General features: G+C 51.3%; 1 protein-coding gene across 4 annotated transcripts in view; it reads left to right on the top strand.

The window, feature by feature from the left end:
• Positions 1 to 19,227, top strand: part of ttll5 (tubulin tyrosine ligase-like family, member 5) — a 602,008-nt gene that overhangs the window by 245,391 nt on the left and 337,390 nt on the right. For all 4 annotated transcript variants that reach the window (XM_072494443.1, XM_072494444.1, XM_072494451.1 and 1 more), the window contains one exon: positions 782 to 972. In XM_072494443.1, the coding sequence (XP_072350544.1) occupies positions 782 to 972 (191 nt within the window). The remainder of the gene's footprint in view (positions 1 to 781; positions 973 to 19,227) is intronic.

Genomic DNA, 19,227 nt, shown 5'->3' on the forward strand with positions numbered 1-19,227 from the left:
ACCCCTGCTGCCCACTGGAGATGCCTGTTATGTGGAAAGGGGCCAGTCTTGGCATGACAAGACCAAACCGCTTAATGGTGTATAAATTTCCCACTTACTCATCCATGCACCAAATGTTATGGAGAGGCCTACTCCTGCAGTGTTGTCAGTGCCTGCTTTTACTAGCTGTCGGGAACTGTCCAGTTGAGACCTGCCACTGGATCCCCCTCTTTTCATTTCATAGAAATTGTGCAGAAGGAGGCCATTCGGCCCATCGAGTCTGCATCGGCTCTTGGAAAGAGCACCCTACCAAGGTCCACACCTCCACCCTATCCCCATAACCCAGTAACCCCACCCAACACTAAGGGCAATTTTGGACACTAAGGACAATTTAACATGGCCAATCCACCTAACCTGCACATGTTTGGACTGTGGGAGGAAACCGGAGCACCCGGAGGAAACCCACGCAGACACGGGGAGGATGTGCAGACTCCGCACAGACAGTGACCCAAGCCGGGAATCGAACCTGGGACCCTGGAGCTGTGAAGCAATTGTGCTAACCACAATGCTACCGTGCTTCCTCCCCTTTCTCCTGTGGATAAAAGACTATTTGTGAACGTGCGGAATTTCTGACCGTTTAAGTATGGCCTTACTGCACAGTGCATAGCGGGCAGTCAGCCCCTCGAGCCTGCTCTGCCATTTAATTAGATAATGGCTGATCTCCTACCCCACTGCCATTTTCCTGCACTATCCTTACAAATCTTGATAAAGTCTCTTGTTGTGGCTTTTCCCCTCTCCCCAGGATCGGGTGTGCGAAACCTCCACCGGCAGCATCCACCAACAGTTGGCACACTCGGGGAAGGTGATCATCATCCCACTCCAGGTGAAGATTTGAACCATGAAGCCATCTCCATCGTGCTGCAGCGCTTGGCAGCAAAGCAGAAAGCTCGGCAATACTCAGCCTCCAGTCATCTCAATCTTCTAACACAGCAGGTGAGTAATACCTACCCTCAGCCCAGTGTAGCATCAGCTGCAAAAAAACAAATGGAACATAGTCTGAACCTTTGGATCTCTGTACAAGGTGTTCTCAACGAAAGGTAAGTCAGCCACTCAAACTGACAAATATGAGGTAGTGAGATTCTGGATTCATACTGACTTCATTGTCTGTGGAGAGAGCATTCTGACAACAGATGATGTTCAACCCAGAAGTGACAGTCCATCGTCTTCACAATGGCCTGATGTCAATAATAATTAATTCAATAAATATTGATACACACTGTCTGGAACATAGTGGTGGCATGGAAGTATCAGGAAATTCAAGAAATTGGATTATTTTCTGCTGGTTATATATTTTGAAACTGGGAGAATGTAAGATGCTTAAGGTAGGGACAGCTTGGCTATGTTAATGGCCATTGATACATTGATGAGCTTGGAAATACTACAAACAGCTGTTTACGTAAGGCAAGTTGGTAACAATGGGGAACAGAACATGAGGGGATTTGAATAAAGTCTTAAAGGTTCAAAGGAAGAGACAAGGAACGGGATTCTCCGACCCCCCGCCAGGTCGGAGAATCGCCGGGGGGAAAGGGGGGGGGGGGCGTGAATCCCACCCTTGCCGGCTGCTGAATTCTCCTGGCACCAGGGATTTGGCGGGGGCGGGAATCGCGCCGGTCGCTGGCAGTGGCCCCCCCTGGCGATTCACCGGCCGAGTGGCCGCCCGTTTTCAGCCGTTCCCGCCAGCGTAAATTAGAGTAGGCACTTACCGGCGGGACCTGGCTGCGCGGGCGGCCTCCGGGGTCCTCAGAGAGAGGGGGGGGTAGCGGGGGGATCTGGCCCCGGGAGGCGCCCCCACAGTGGCCTGGCCCGCGATCGGGGCCCCCCGATCCGCTGGCGAGCCTGTGTCGTGGGGGCACTCTATTCCTCCGTGTCGGCTGCTGTGGTCCTCTGCGATGGCAGACGTGGAGATGATCCCCCCTGCGCATGCGCTGGGTGCTGGCGCTCCTGCGCATGCGCCAACTCGCGCCGGCCGGCGGAGGCCCTTCGGCGTCAGTTGGCGTGGCGCCAAGCCCCTTGCCCGCCGGCTGGCTTGGCGCAAACCACTCCGGCGCCGGCCTAGCCCCTGAAGGTGCGGAGGATTCTGCAACTTTGGGGCGGCCCGACGCCGGAGTGGTTCACGCCACTCCCTCGTGCCGGAATTGCCCGCCCCGCCGATTCCTGCAGAATCCCGCCCAAGGTGTGTAGGATCATAGTGAGTGTATTTTGCAGTTAGGTTCTAATAGCTGGTCTCAAGAAATGAAGTTAATGAAGTATGACTTCTGAAGAGGTTGGCTCAGATGAGCAAAGGCCAGGGGGAAAAGCTGTATATAAAGTGAATATTAAACTTATGCAGGGAAGCCATTTATCAGTCCTCAGCCAACAGCAGGAATAGCTGTTAAACTCCTAGCAAGCAGTGTCTGTGAAGAAAGCCTGTGTTGAATAGCAAGTTGTTTGTTCTGCCTCAGAAACAACTCCAAATATATATAACTACCTGATCTGGTAACAAGTACTGGATTTCTGTAGTTTTTAAAATCTATACGGTGTTGTGGAACGTTTGGGGAGAATTATCTCTGAAGGAAGTGAAGTAAACATTGTTTGAAACTGTGTAAAATTAGACATATTGTGTTGAGCCATTGTCTTAATTAAATGTGATTCTAGTTTACTTTATTGTTTATTTCATTGCTTAATAAACATTTATTTCATTTAAAATGATGCAATATGTCTGGGACATCATTCTCTGGATTTTAAACCTTTCCTCGTATTATGTCAAATTGCAAAAATACTGCAGAGAACGGTTCTCCGTTTCCTTTCTGGAATTTGGAATAACTCTGCGTTTACCATTAGCCGTGTCATTAACACAACAAGCGGATCGAGCAACAGAGCTGGATATTAGCTGGTGACATTAGTCCCATTCCTTCTTTTTTTAGTGGGTTATAAGTGGACATTTTATTGTGAGATATTGGATGAAGTTTTAACAGGTTAGAAGTAAAAGTCATGGATGATTTGAGAAGTGACTGAATGGGACTGTATTTGAGTTTGTGGACTTGAGGCTTTTGGTCCCATGAAGGAAAATGATCCATGCTGGCTCGAAACTGGCATCTTTTACTGGATAAATTTACAATGCCTGCACTTATTGATACAAATGAGTGATGGTTCTGCGTGGGAGGGTTCACGAGTAGTACTGTTTCTGAAAATAACCCACATTTTGGAGTAATCTTGCATTTAGCACATCTTTTACCTGTGTCAGAATGAATCCTAAGTAAACTAAATTTGTGAATTTATTGACTATCATTGCGGAGAGGAATGCAGGAGCGATGTTATCCACAGCGAGATTCCACAAACCAATGTTTTATGTGGCATCTGTTATGGGAGGAGTGTTAAGAGATGTTCCAGTCTCCTTTGGATGGTATCGTGAGCTGAGGTGCAGACAGGATCTCGATTTGTCACATTACATGAAAAACGTCCATTCTGACACTACAGTACTTACTCCCTCAGTGGGGCACTGAATTATCAGTCTAGGTTACAAGCTCATGTACAAACTTAGGTTGGCAGGCTGTGCCCCAGTCAGTCACAATGTCTCAATGATTTGCATGTTGGAACCATGTTAGGGCAAGATCATAGAATTATCATAGAATTTACAGTGCAGAAGGAGGCCATTCGGCCCATCGAGTCTGCACCAGCTCTTGGAAAGAGCACCCTACCCAAGGTCAACACCTCCACCCTATCCCCATAACCAGTAACCCCACCCAACACTAAGGGCAATTTTGGACACTAAGGGCAATTAATCTATTTTTTTAATATGTTTTTATTAAGAATGTTTCAACAATATTTTCCACCATATAAACAACCCCCCCCCCCCGTAACAAAGAAAAGAAAGAAAGCTTGTGTGGCAAGACATGAACATGGCAAGTCAATAAGATACAGAACTTTGTACATAGGATTCTTCCCGTACATGTCAGCTTCCGTATCATTCATGTCCTTTCATGCTCAAATGCCCCCCAGAGAAACCCCCCTTTCCCCCCCCCTCCCCCCCCCCCCCCCCCCCATCCCCCCTGGGTTGCTGCTGCTGCTGTCCGACCATCATCTAAAGCTCCACGAGATGGTCTAGGAACGGTTGCCACCGCCTGTAGAACCCCTGCGCAGACCCTCTCAAGGCAAACTTAATCCTCTCCAGCTTGATGAACCCAGCCATATCGCTTATCCAGGCCTCCACACTGGGGGGCTTTGCCTCCTTCCACATTAGCAAGATCCTTCGCCGGGCTACTAGGGACGCAAAGGCCAGAATGCCGGCCTCTTTCGCCTCCTGCACTCCCGGCTCGTCCACTACTCCAAATATTGCTAGCCCCCAGCTTGGCTTGACCCGGACTTTCACCACCTTAAATACTGTTCCCGCAACTCCCCTCCAGAAACCCTCAGTGCCGGGCATGACCAAAACATATGGACATGGTTCGCCGGACTTCCTGAGCACCTCCCACATCTGTCCTCCACCCCAAAGAACCTACCCAGCCTCGCCCCCGTCATATGCGCTCTATGAACCACCTTAAATTGTATCAGGCTAAGCCGGGCACACGAGGAAGAGGAGTTGACCCTACTTAGTGCCTCAGCCCACAGCCCCTCCTCAATCTCCTCCCCCAACTCCTCTTCCCATTTACCCTTCAGCTCCTCTACCAAAGCCTCCCCCTCTTTCATCTCCTGGTATATCGCCGACACCTTGCCCTCTCCGACCCATACGCCCAAAATCACCCTATCCTGAATCCCACGTGCCGGAAGCAGCGGGAATTCCCTCACCTGCCGCCTCACAAACGCCCTCACTTGAATGTACCTGAAAGCGTTTCGCGGGGGTAGCCCAAACTTCTCCTCCAGCGCCCCTAAGCTCGCAAACGTCCCATCAATGAACAGGTCCCCCATTCTTCTAACCCCTGCCCGATGCCAGCTCTGAAACCCCCCGTCCATCCTTCCTGGGACAAACCGATGGTTGTCTCTAATCGGGGACCACACCGAGGCTCCCGTCGCACCCCTGTGCCGTCTCCACTGCCCCCAGATCTTTAGCGTTGCTGCCACCACCGGACTCGTGGTGTATTTTGTCGGCGAGAGCGGCAGCGGTGCCGTCACCAGCACCCCCAGGCTTGTTCCTTTGCAGGACGCCATCTCCAACCTCTTCCATGCCGCCCCCTCTCCCTCCATCACTCACTTACGGATCATCACCACGTTGGCTGCCCAGTAGTAGCCACCCAAATTCGGCAACGCCAACCCTCCTCTAACTCTGCTACGCTCCAGGAACCCCCTCCTTACCCTCGGGGGCTTGCTCGCCCACACAAATCCCATAATGCTCCTGCTTACCCTCTTAAAGAAGGCCTTGGTGATCACAATTGGGAGGCATTGGAATACAAAAAGAAACCTCGGGAGGACCACCATTTTAACCGACTGTACCCTACCTGCCAGCGAGAGTGGCAGCATGTCCCACCTTTTAAAGTCCTCCTCCATCTGTTCCACCAGTCGCGTCAAATTAAGTTTGTGCAGTGCCCCCCAGCTCCTAGCTACCTGAATCCCCAAGTATCGAAAGCTCCTTTCCGCCCTCCTCAACGGTAGGTCCTCTATCCCTCTTCCCTGGTCCCCCGGGTGGATCTCAAAGAGCTCGCTCTTTCCCACATTGAGCTTATAGCCCGAAAAGTCTCCAAACTCCCGTAGGATCTGCATTACCTCAACCATCCCCTCCACTGGATCCGTCATGTACAGCAACAGGTCGTCTGCATACAGCGACACTCGATGTTCCTCTCCCCCTCGGACCACCCCCTTCCATTTCCCCGACTCCCTTAACGCCATGGCCAAAGGTTCAATTGTTAATGCAAACAGCAGAGGGGACAGGGGGCACCCCTGCCTCGTCCCTCGATACAGCCGGAAATACTCCGACCTCTGCCGGTTCGTGACCACACTCGCCACCGGGGCTTTATACAGGAGCTTAACCCAACTAATAAACCCTCCCCCGAACCCAAACCTCCTCAACACTTCCCAGAGATACTCCCACTCTACCCGATCAAAGGCCTTCTCCGCATCCATGGCTGTCACTATCTCCGCTTCTCCCTCCACCGATGGCATCATTATCACATTTAGGAGCCTTCGCACATTAGTATTTAACTGCCTACCCTTTACGAATCCCGTCTGGTCTCGTGAATCACCCCCGGGACACAGTCCTCAATCCTCGTGGCCAACATTTTTGCCAGCAACTTAGCATCTACGTTAAGGAGCGAGATTGGTCTATACGACCCACATTGCAGTGGGTCCTTATCCCGCTTCAAGACCAAAGAGATCGTCACCTCCGACATTGTCGGGGGCAGGGTCCCCCCCCTCCCTTGCTTCATTGAAGGTCCTTACCAGCAACGGGGGTAACAGGTCTACATACTTCCTATAAAACTCCACCGGGAGCCCATCCGGCCCCGGGGTCTTCCCTGCCTGCATGCTCCCCAGTCCTTTAACCAGCTCCTCCACCCCAATTGGCGTCCCCAAACCAGCCACCTCCTGCTCCTCCACCATTGGGAACCTCAATTGGTCCAAGAATCGCCGCATCCCCTCTTTTCCCCCTGGGGGCTGGGACCTATACAGCTCCTCGTAAAAGGCCTTAAACGCCTCATTCACTTTCCCCGCACTCCGCACCGTAGTTCCCCTGCCATCTTTGACTCCGCCTATTTCCCTCGCTGCCGTCCTCTTACGGAGCTGATGTGCCAGCATCCGACTCGCCTTCTCCCCATATTCATATATCGCCCCCTGTGCCTTCCTCCACTGTGCCTCTGCCTGTGGTCAACAGGTCGAACTCCGTCTGGAGGCTTCGTCTCTCCCTGAGTAGTCCCTCATCAGGAGCCTCTGCATAGCTCTGGTCCACCCTTAAAATCTCCCCCACTAACCTCTCCCTTTCCCTGCCCTCTCTCTTCTCCCTATGAGCCCTGATGGAGATTAACTCTCCCCTGACCACCGCCTTCAGCGCCTCCCATACTACTCCCACCTGCACCTCCCCGTTGTCGTTGGCCTCCAGATACTTTTCGATGCACCCCCGTACCCTCCCACACTCTTCCTCATCTGCCAGCAGTCCCACATCCAACCTCCACAACGGGCGTTGGTCCCTCTCCTCATCCAGCTCTAGCTCCACCCAATGCGGGGCATGGTCTGAAATGGCTATGGCCGAATACTCCGTTCCCTCCACTTTCGGGATCAGTGCCTGCCCAGAACAAAAAAATCTATCTGGGAGTAGGCCTTATGTACGTGGGAGAAAAAAGAAAATTCTCTGGCCAAAGGCCTGGCAAATCTCCACGGATCTACGCCCCCCATCTGGTCCATAAACCCCCTAAGCACCTTGGCCGCAGCCGGCCTATTCCCCGTCCTAGATCTGGAGTGATCCAGTGCTGGGTCCAGCACCGTGTTAAAATCCCCACCCATTATCAAGCTCCCTACCTCCAGGTCTGGAATACGCCCCAGCATCTGTTTCATGAATCCAGCATCGTCCCAGTTTGGGGCATATACTTTCACCAGTACCACCTCCGTCCCCTGTAACCTACCACTCACCATCACGTATCGGCCTCCCTTGTCCGCTACTATGTTCTTGGCCTCAAACGACACCCGCTTTCCCACCAGTATTGCCACCCCTCTATTCTTCGCATCCAGCCCCGAATGGAACACCTATCCTACCCATCCCTTCCTTAACCTGACCTGATCTGCCACCTTCAGATGTGTCTCCTGAAGCATTACCACGTCTGCCTTCAGTCCCTTTAGGTGCGCGAACGCTCAGGCCCTCTTAACCGGCCCATTTAGGCCTCTCACATTCCACGTGATCAGCCGGATTGGGGGGTTACCCCCCCCACCGACTAGCCATTTCCTATCTTAGGCCAGTCCCGTGCCCGCGCCTCCCGCACCCTCCAGTCCCCCAGGCGGGGAACCCCCGTCCCGACCACCTCTTCCATTTTCAGTTCCCCCTCGGACAGTGCAGCAGCACCCCTGAAATCCCCCCCTCCCCCCGCTAGATCCACATCTAGCTCTTTTGCTCCCCCATATTGCTTCCGTGAGTCAGCTGACTTCTGCTGACCCCGGCTTCCCCCGCCTTCCCGTTGATCTCCCCCCTGTGGGAGTCTCTCCTCCTTATCTTCCTCCATCCTCCCCCCCCCCCCCCTTTTATGCGCGGGAAAAAGCCCGCGCTTTCCTGAACCAGCCCCGCCTCCTGTGGCGCAGCTCCTGTTGCAGCCATTATCCCAGTTCCCTCATCCCCGAGTCTCACCTCCCTCCAGCACCGACGCCCACATTCTCCATCATCATAATCTCATCTACAGAAAAGAAAAAAGGAATTTTAGGAATTTTAACCAGAGCTCTACTCACATCCCCATCCCTCATCCCACCTCTGAAGTATTCTTTACCCCTATTTACAACCCCCATATACAACCAACATTCCCCCCCCCCAACCACATCCCCTCAGTTCGAGTTCAGTTTTTCCAACTGAATAAAGGTCCAAGCCTCTTATGGCGTTTCGAAATAGTGGTGTCGGTCCTGATAAGTGACCCACAGCCGCGCAGGCTGCAGCATTCCGAATCTCACCCTTTTTTTATGCAGCACCGCCTTGACCCGGTTGAAGTCAGCTCTCCTCTTTGCCACCTCTGCGCTCCAATCCTGGTACACTCGGATCACCGCATTCTCCCATCTACTGCTCCGCAACTTCTTGGCCCATCTCAGCACGCTTTCTTTATCCGCGAAGCGATGGATCTTGCCACTATCGCCCTTGGTGGCTCATCAGCCTTGGGTCTCCTCGCCAGGACCCGGTGAGCCCCCTCCAACTCCAGGGGGGTCGGAGGGGCCTCCGCTCCCATCAGCGAATGGAGCATCGTACTCACATACGCCCCGGCATCAGCTCCCTCCACTCCTTCGGGAAGACCCAGAATCCGGAGGTTCTTCCTCCTCAACCTGTTCTCCAGGACCTCGATTCTCTCAGCCCACCTCCTGTGCACCGCCTCGTGCGCCTCCATTTTTACTGCCAGGACCAGGATCTTGTCCTCGTTATCATTCATTTTATCTTTCACCTCACGAAGCTCCACCGCCTGGGTCCTCTGGCCTCCTTCAGCCCCTCGATCGCCAACAGCATTGGCGCCAGCACCTCCTTTTTAAGCTCCTCCACACAGCGCTTAAGGAACTTCTGCTGGTCTGGCCCCTATGCTGCTCAATCTCCGCCCTCCGCCATCTTGCATTTTTCCCCCCTCGTTTTTGCCGCTGCTCCAGAGCCTCTTTTCTTGCCACTCCACCGCTGATCTCGGCCATATACCGTAAGGGGGGACCTTACTGCTCCTTCCCACACGGGATCAAATCAAAAAAGCTCCGTTGGGGCTCCTCTAGAGAGCCCGAAAGTCCGTTGTCGCGGGAGCTGCGAAACGTGCGGCTTAGCTCCGCATCGCCGCAACCGGAAGTCTAAGGGCAATTTATCATGGCCAATCCACCTAACCTGCACATCTTTGGACTGTGGAAGGAAACTGGAGCACCCGGAGGAAACCCACGCACACACGGGGAGGATGTGCAGACTCCGCACAGATGGTGCATATTGGTTAGCACTGCTGCCTCACAGTGCCAGGGATCCTGGCTGCACGGTAGCACAGTGGTTAGCACTGTTACCTCGCAGCTCCAGGGATCTGGGTTCAATTCCGGCCTTGGGTGACGTCAGTGTAGAGTTTGCACTTTCTCCCCGTGTCTGTGTGGGTTTCCTCCGGGTGCTCCGGTTTCCTCCCACAGTCCAAAGGTGTGCAGGTTAGGTGGATTGGCCATGATAAATTGCCCTTTATCCTACGGTGATAGGGTGGTGGCGAGGGCTTAAGTAGGGTGCCCTTTCCAAGGGCTGTTGCAGACTCGGTGGACCGAATGGCCTCCTTCTGCACTGTAAATTCTATCTATAAAAATTCATATTTCCAAGTTTACTAATGACACAAAACTTGATGGGAATGTGAACAGGATGCAAATAGGCTTCAAGGAGATTTAATCAGACTTAAGTGAGAGGCAAGAAAATGGCAGATGGAATATAATGTGGAAAATTATGAAATTCTCCACTTTGGCAGGAACAACAGAAATGCAGAGTATTGCTTAAATGGGGGGGATTGGGAAGTTTTGATATCCAAAGAGCCCTGGGTATTCATAAGTCACTGAAACATAACAGCCAGGTGCAACAAGCGATGAAGAAGGTAAATGATCGGTTAGCCTATATTTCAAGGATATTTGGGTACAAGAATAAGGAAGTCTTGGGAAATTGCCTAGAGCCTGGGGTATTGTGTGTAGTTTTGCACTTAACTGAGTGAGGATATATTGGTAATAGAGCAGAGCAACAATGGTTCACCGGACTGATTCCTGGGAATGGCGGGATTATCCTATGAGGAAGGGATGAGGAGACTGGGGCCTATACTGTCTGGAGTTTAGAAGAATAAGAGGCAATCCCATTGAAATGTACAAAATTGTTAGGGCTTGTTAGGGTAGATGTAGGATGGATGTTGGGGCGAGCTTCTAGAACCAGGGGACAATCTCAGAATAACGGGAAGGCCATTTAGGACCGGGATGCGGAGGAATTTCAGAGGGTGGTGAATCTTTGGGATTCTCTACCCTCGAGGACCACGGAAGCCGAGTCACTATGTTCAAAACAGAGATCGTTACGAGATTGATAGATTTCTAGAAAGCAATGACATTCAGGGCGAGTGGGAAGATGGCACTGAGGTAGAAGGTCAGCCATGATCTAGTTAAATTGTGGAGTAGGCTCAACGGCTGAATGACCTACTCCCGATCTTCTATTCCTATGTCCTGAGATGAGTCTCACAGCCTATTGAGCCAGACAACAGTACTCCCAGGAAGGAGAGTAAAGTGGCCCTAAACCACAGTGGAGGTGCAGTAGGCAAAATGTCCATAACTTGAGAACTGTGGAGGTCTGGGACAAAGTCAACATCTGAGACGCCACTAGCCCGACAGCTCTCAAATCCTTGTCTCTGTTAACCAGTCCTAGTGAGGCAGTGGAATGTGTTTAATGACCAGAAACTGAATATAAGACCAGGCAAGTGTTTGAGGTGGAGTTACAACGGAAAATCCACAATTGTCAGCAATCCGAAATACACACAGAAAACACCAGAAATAAATATAGGCCAAATGTTTCAGGAGGGGCTGTTCATCAGATCAGAGAGTTCATGCTGAATTATTCCCAGAGTTTCTCTGCTGGGTGAGTTTCTGCTTAATCATTCCCAGAGTTTCTCCGCCGGGACAGTTCCTGCTGAATTATTCCCGGAGTTTCTCCGCCGGGACAGTTCCTGCTGAATTATTCCCAGAGTTTCTCTGCTGGGAGAGTTTCTACTGAATTATACCCAGAGTTTCTCCACTGGATGAGATCTGCTGAATCATTCCCAGAGTTTCTCCGCTGGATGAGATCTGCTGAATCATTCCCAGAGTTTCTCCGCTGGATGAGATCTGCTGAATCATTCCCAGAGTTTCTCCGCTGGATGAGATCTGCTGGATCATTCCCAGAGTTTCTCCACCGGGACAGTTCTTGCTGAATCATTCCCAGAGTTTCTCCGCCGGGACAGTTTCTGCTGAATCATTCCCAGAGTTTCTCCACCGGGACAGTTCCTGCTGAATCATTCCCAGAGTTTCTCCGCTGGGACAGTTCCGTCTGAATTATTCCCGGTGTTTCTCCGCCAGGACAGTTCCTGCTGAATCATTCCCAGAGTTTCTCCGCTGGGACATTTCCTGCACAATTATACCCAGGGTTTCTCCGCTGGGAGGGATTCCTGCTGAATCATTCCCAGAGTTCCTCCGCTGGGACATTTCCTGCAGAATTATTCTCTAAGCGTTTCTCCGCTGGATGAGATCAGCTGAATTATTCCCGGAGTTTCTCCGCCAAGACAGTTCTTGCTGAATCAATCCCAGAGTTTCTTCGCTGGGACAGTTGCTGCTGAATCATTCCCAGAGTTTCTCCGCTGAACGAGATCCTGCTGAATCATTCCCAGAGTTTCTCCGCCGGGACAGTTCCTGCTGAATTATTCCCAGAGTTTCTCCGCTGGGAGAGTTTCTGCTGAATCATTCCCAGAATTTCTCCGCCGGGACAGTTCCTGCTGAATTATTCCTGGAGTTTCTCCGCTGGGACAGTTCCTGCTGAATCATTCCCAGAGATTCTCCGCTGGGAGAGTTCCTGCTGAATCATTCCCAGAATTTTTCCGCCGGGACAGTTCCTGCTAAATCATTCCCAGAGTTTCTCCGCTGGGCGAGATCCTGCTGAATCATTCCCAGAGTTTCTCCGCCGGGACAGTTCCTGCTGAATCATTCCCAGAGTTTCTCCGTTGGACGACTCCTGCTGAATCATTCCCAGAGTTTCTCCGCCGGGACAGTTCCTGCTGAATTATTCCCGGACAGTTCCTGCTGAATTATTCCTGGAGTTTCTCCGCTGGGAGGGATTCCTACTGAATCATTCCCAGAGTTCCTCCGCTGGGACATTTCCTGCACAATTATACCCAGGGTTTCTCCACTGGGAGGGATTCCTACTGAATCATTCCCAGAGTTCCTCCGCTGGGACATTTCCTGCAGGATTATTCTCTAAGCGTTTCTCTGCTGGATGAGATCAGCTGAATTATTCCCGGAGTTTCTCCGCCAAGACAGTTCTTGCTGAATCAATCCCAGAGTTTCTTCGCTCGGCCAGTTGCTGCTGAATCATTCCCAGAGTTTCTCCGCTGAACGAGATCCTGCTGAATCATTCCCAGAGTTTCTCCGCCGGGACAGTTCCTGCTGAATTATTCCCAGAGTTTCTCCGCTGGGAGAGTTTCTGCTGAATCATTCCCAGAATTTCTCCGCCGGGACAGTTCCTGCTGAATTATTCCCGGACAGTTCCTGCTGAATTATTCCTGGAGTTTCTCCGCCGGGACAGTTCCTGCTGAATCATTCCCAGAGTTTCTCCGCTGGGAGAGTTTCTGCTGAATCATTCCTAGAATTTCTCCGCCGGGACAGTTCCTGCTGAATTATTCCCGGACAGTTCCTGCTGAATCATTCCCAGAGTTTCTCCGCCGGGACAGTTCCTGCTGAATCATTCCCAGAGTTTCTCTGCTGGGAGAGTTTCTACTGAATTATACCCAGAGTTCCTCCGCTGGACGAGATCCTGCTGAATCATTCCCAGAGTTTCTCCGCCGGGACAGTTCCGGCTGAATTATTCCCAGAGTTTCTCCGCTGGGATGTATTCCTGCTGAATCATTCCCAGAGTTTCTCCGCCGGGACAGTTCCTGCTGAGTCATTCCCAGAGTTTCTCCGCCGGGACAGTTCCTGCTGAATCATTCCCAGAGTTTCTCCGCTGGGACAGTTCCTGCTGAATCATTCCCAGAGTTTCTCCGCTGGGACAGTTCCGTCTGAATTATTCCCGGTGTTTCTCCGCTGGGACAGTTCCTGCTGAATCATTCCCAGAGTTTCTCCACTGGGACAGTACCTGCTGAATTATTCCCGGAGTTTCTCCGCTGGGACAGTTCCTGCGGAATCATTCCCAGAGTTTCTCTGCTGGACGAGTTCCTGCTGAATCATTCCCAGAATTTTTCCGCCGGGACAGTTCCTGCTAAATCATTCCCAGAGTTTCTCCGCTGGGCGAGATCCTGCTGAATCATTCCCAGAGTTTCTCCGCCGGGACAGTTCCTGCTGAATCATTCCCAGAGTTTCTCCGTTGGACGACTCCTGCTGAATCATTCCCAGAGTTTCTCCGCCGGGACAGTTCCTGCTAAATCATTCCCAGAGTTTCTCCGCTGTGCGAGATCCTGCTGAATCATTCCCAGAGTTTCTCCGCTGGCAAGATCCTGCTGAATTATTCCCAGAGTTTCTCCGCCGGGACAGTTCCTGCTGAATTATTCCCAGATTTTCTCCGCTGGGAGAGTTTCTGCTGAATCATTCCCAGAGTTTCTCCGCCGGGAAAGTTCCTGCTGAAATATTCCCGGACAGTTCCTGCTGAATTATTCCCGGAGTTTCTCCGCCAGGACAGTTCCTGCTGAATTATTCCCAGATTTTCTCCGCTGGGAGAGTTTCTGCTGAATCATTCCCAGAGTTTCTCCGCCGGCACAGTTCCTGCTAAATCATTCCCAGAGTTTCTCCGCTGGGCGAGATCCTGCTGAATCATTCCCAGAGTTTCTCCGCTGGCAAGATCCTGCTGAATTATTCCCGGAGTTTCTCCGTTGGACGACTCCTGCTGAATCATTCCCAGAGTTTCTCCGCCGGGACAGTTCCTGCTGAATTATTCCCGGAGTTTCTCCGCCGGGACAGTTCCTGCTGATTTATTCCCAGATTTTCTCCGCTGGGAGAGTTTCTGCTGAATCATTCCCAGAGTTTCTCCGCCGGGAAAGTTCCTGCTGAATTATTCCCGGACAGTTCCTGCTGAATTATTCCCGGAGTTTCTCCACCGGGACAGTTCCTGCTGAATCATTCCCAGAGTTTCTCTGCCGGAACAGTTCCTGCTGAATTATTCCCGGAGTTTCTCCGCCAGGACAGTTCCTGCTGAATCATTCCCAGAGTTTCTCCGCTGGGACATTTCCTGCACAATTATACCCAGGGTTTCTCCGCTGGGAGGGATTCCTGCTGAATCATTCCCAGAGTTTCTCCGCTGGGACATTTCCTGCACAATTATACCCAGGGTTTCTCCGCTGGGAGGGATTCCTGCTGAATCATTCCCAGAGTTCCTCCGCTGGGACATTTCCTGCAGAATTATTCTCTTAGCGTTTCTCCGCTGGATGAGATCAGCTGAATTATTCCCGCAGTTTCTCCGCCGGGACAGTTCTTGCTGAATCAATCCCAGAGTTTCTTCGCTGGGACAGTTCCTGCTGAATCATTCCCAGAGTTTCTCTGCTGTACGAGATCCTGCTGAATCATTCCTGGAGTTTCTCCGCCGGGACAGTTCCTGCTGAATCATTCCCAGAATTTCTCCGCCGGGACAGTTCCTGCTGAATTATTCCCGGACAGTTCCTGCTGAATCATTCCCATAGTTTCTCCGCCGGGACAGTTCCTGCTGAATCATTCCCAGAGTTTCTCCGCTGGGAGAGTTTCTACTGAATTATACCCAGAGTTCCTCCGCTGGACGAGATCCTGCTGAATCATTCCCAGAGTTTCTCCGCCGGGACAGTTCCTGCTGAATTATTCTCAGAGTATCTCCGCCGAGAAAATTCCTGCTGAATTATTCCCAGGGTTTCTCCGCTGGGACAGTTCCTGCTGAATCATTCCCAGAGTTTCTCTGCTGGGAGAGTTTCTACTGAATTATTCCCAGAGTTTCTCCGCTGGATGAGATCTGCTGAATTATTCCAGAGAGTTTCTCCGCCGGGACAGTTCCTGCTGAATCATTCCCAGAGTTTCTCCACTGGGACAGTTCCTGCTGAATCATTCCCGCAGTTTCTCCGCCGGGACAGTTCCTGCTGAATCATTCCCAGAGTTTCTCCACTGGGACAGTTCCTGCTGAATCATTCCCGCAGTTTCTCCGCTGGGACAGTTCCTGCTGAATCATTCCCAGAGTTTCTCCGCTGGGAGAGTTTCTGCTGAATCATTCCCAGAGTTTCTTCGCTGGGAGAGTTTCTGCTGAATCATTCCCAGAGTTTCTCCGCCGGGACAGTTCCTGCTGAATCATTCCCAGAGTTTCTCCGCTGGATGAGATCCTGCTGAATCATTCCCAGAGTTTCTCCGCTGGGGCAGTTCTGCTGAATCCTTCCCAGAGTTTCTCCGTTGGACGACTCCTGCTGAATCATTCCCAGAGTTTCTCCGCCGGGACAGTTCCTGCTAAATCATTCCCAGAGTTTCTCCGCTGGGCGAGATCCTGCTGAATCATTCCCAGAGTTTCTCCGCTGGCAAGATCCTGCTGAATTATTCCCAGAGTTTCTCCGCTGGGCGAGATCCTGCTGAATCATTCCCAGAGTTTCTCCGCTGGCAAAGTCCTGCTGAATTATTCCCAGAGTTTCTCCGCTGGGACAGTTCCTGCTGAACCATTCCCAGAGTTTCTCTGCCGGGACCGTTCCTGCTGAATTATTCCCAGAGTTTCTCCGCTGGGTGTGTTTCTGCTGAATCTTTCCCAGAGTTTTTCCGCCCAGATGTTGCTGAACATACTATCTATTCCCTACATTTTCCGATTTTATCTTGGGGCTCAATCTGCTCAAAATAGAGACGAGCTTAATTTTTTGTCATTTTGAAAGTCAGCATAAAGTTGCAATGACTTTTACAAGAAGGTCATTCTACTCATTGAATTTATCATTTTTGCAACAATTTAAAAGAATATTGTGACTTAATTTTATGGTAGGATTGTTGAATTGCAACTAGAGAGCAATAGCCTTCCAACTCTACAGAGAATGTCCTGGAAAGACATTCACCATCCTTCCCCTCAGGCAGTGTAAGCTGGAGCTCTTCAGAACAGCAAGGCATGGTTCAGAACCATAGGCATGGGACAGTGCCTGAAGCAGGGCTGCTGTTTCTATTTAGCAGTTCAAGCCATGTTGGTGATCTTGGCCCATGTACATGCTGGTTACTGAAGTATTCATGTGTGGCAGATTAAAAACCCTTGACAATGTGGCCATTGCAATGAATGCCTATGAGCGTGTCTCCCCCCCCCCCCCCCCCCTCTCCTCCCTTCAAACCCTAGTACCTTGACATAATGTCCTCCCCTAAAGGTACAGAGTGCAATTCCACAGTGGCTGGCTACTCTTGGATCCTTGATCCAAGGAATCAGGAGCAGGAACTCAGGCTGTGTTTATTTCCCACTATCCGAGTGCTGCTGCTGTCTTGGGCGATGGAATGGCCGTCAAAACGGCCCAAGTTCATCACCCCGGGTGATCAGAGTTAAACTGCAGACTTGAACATCTGAGCTGCATTTGTAAAGTCCTATTCCCCTTCTGAAATGTCCGGGCCCTACATTGTTTAGCAGCAACGCTGGACCACGCATGTTCTTCTAGTCTTGATTTGTACTGGCGTTGCAGAAATCACCACACACAGCTTTAGAGTGACGTTCATTGTGACTGATCTCAGTAATTGTCCACAAAAACTCCCAAAATATACCCTATGATGGGGAATTGGGAAACCTGACATTGCCCCCTCCAGCTTCCCCACTCCAAATCACTGATAGAAAGTGTTGGGCCGGAACTATAATGGTGTGGACTCTAGAGCCGATCTTCCACAGTCGAATAACCTGTCAGCATTTCCTGCCTGGGTGAAGAATGGGCTGCTTGGGTGTGTGAAGAATGGGCTGCCTGGGTGTGTGAAGAATGGGCTGCTTGGGTGTGTGAAGAATGGGCTGCCTGGGTGTGTGAAGAATGGGCTGCTTGGGTGTGTGAAGAATGGGCTGCCTGGGTGTGTGAAGAATGGGCTGCCTGGGTGTGTGAAGAATGGGCTGCCTGGGTGTGTGAAGAATGGGCTGCCTGGGTGTGTGAAGAATGGGCTGCCTGGGTGTGTGAAGAATGGGCTGCCTGGGTGTGTGAAGAATGGGCTGCCTGGGTGTGTGAAGAATGGGCTGCCTGGGTGTGTGAAGAATGGGCTGCCTGGGTGTGTGAAGAATGGGCTGCCTGGGTGTGTGAAGAATGGGCTGCCTGGGTGTGTGAAGAATGGGCTGCCTGGGTGTGTGAAGAATGGGCTGCCTGGGTGTGTGAAGAATGGGCTGCCTGGGTGTGTGAAGAATGGGCTGCCTGGGTGTGTGAAGAATGGGCTGCCTGGGTGTGTGAAGAATGGGCTGCCTGGGTGTGTGAAGAATGGGCTGCCTGGGTGTGTGAAGAATGGGCTGCCTGGGTGTGTGAAGAATGGGCTGCCTGGGTGTGTGAAGAATGGGCTGCCTGGGTGTGTGAAGAATGGGCTGCCTGGGTGTGTGAAGAATGGGCTGCCTGGGTGTGTGAAGAATGGGCTGCCTGGGTGTGTGAAGAATGGGCTGCCTGGGTGTGTGAAGAATGGGCTGCTTGGGTGTGTGAAGAATGGGCTGCCTGGGTGTGTGAAGAATGGGCTGCTTGGGTGTGTGAAGAATGGGCTGCCTGGGTGTGTGAAGAATGGGCTGCTTGGGTGTGTGAAGAATGGGCTGCCTGGGTGTGTGAAGAATGGGCTGCCTGGGTGTGTGAAGAATGGGCTGCCTGGGTGTGTGAAGAATGGGCTGCCTGGGTGTGTGAAGAATGGGCTGCCTGGGTGTGTGAAGAATGGGCTGCCTGGGTGTGTGAAGAATGGGCTGCCTGGGTGTGTGAAGAATGGGCTGCCTGGGTGTGTGAAGAATGGGCTGCGTGGGTGTGTGAAGAATGGGCTGCCTGGGTGTGTGAAGAATGGGCTGCCTGGGTGTGTGAAGAATGGGCTGCTTGGGGATGTATTGGCTGTTACACATGGAACCGCACCCCAGCAAATACTGGGGTTGAGTGGATTGCTTAAAAAGAAAAGATTTGCGGAACGTCCTGCCTGGCTGACTTGGCTTGTTTCTGGTTCAATAATTGACTAATGAGTGGTTTCTGTGGGGGGGAGAAAAAAGAATCTTTGGTGAAATGATAAATCACAAACTAACCTTTTAAGTGGTCTGTGGCGCATACACAACAATCAGCTAGCAAATTCAAAGCATGTGTGGTCTATTTCCTGATGTGTTTAATCTGGGGTGCTGCGGTACTGTGCGATTCCTAGTACTTGCCTGGAAGTATGCAGTGAATGAGCTGAGGTATGTGGAGTGTGTCCTCCCAGCACTGACTCACCTTGTGATTCTCAGTTCGAGGATCCTCACCAGGGGATCGCATGAGAGATGGAATAGACCACACACAAAATCTAATGAATACCTTCACTGTAAAAAAAACATATATATATATATATATATATATCTCAGCTTACTGAGTCCAGTTTGTTCAGTCTTGGAGATTCCATTTGCCTGTACATGACATGCAGCAGAGTGAGTCTTGAAAACAAAAATTATTTTGTCTCTCTTTCCTTTCAGGATATCTTTCCCGTTTAATCAGCCTATTAGCAAGGTGTCAGCTGTCCTCTTTAGATGCCAATTTTGCCTCTGAATTTTAGAAGGTTGAGGTTCAGGTTCCACTTCAGAGGCTTGAGGACATAATTCAGGCTGATACTCGGTGTAATACTGAAGGAGCACCACATTGCCAGAGGCGTCAGCGTTCAGCTGAGTTGTAAACTGAGACCTTGTCTGCCCTTAAATGGAAGTATAAGATCCCGTGGCATTATTCAAACGGATAAGTTCAGGATTTATACCTCCGCTCACGG

The sequence above is a fragment of the Scyliorhinus torazame genome, chromosome 2, assembly GCF_047496885.1.
Source record: "Scyliorhinus torazame isolate Kashiwa2021f chromosome 2, sScyTor2.1, whole genome shotgun sequence".
Lineage (NCBI taxonomy): Eukaryota > Metazoa > Chordata > Chondrichthyes > Carcharhiniformes > Scyliorhinidae > Scyliorhinus > Scyliorhinus torazame.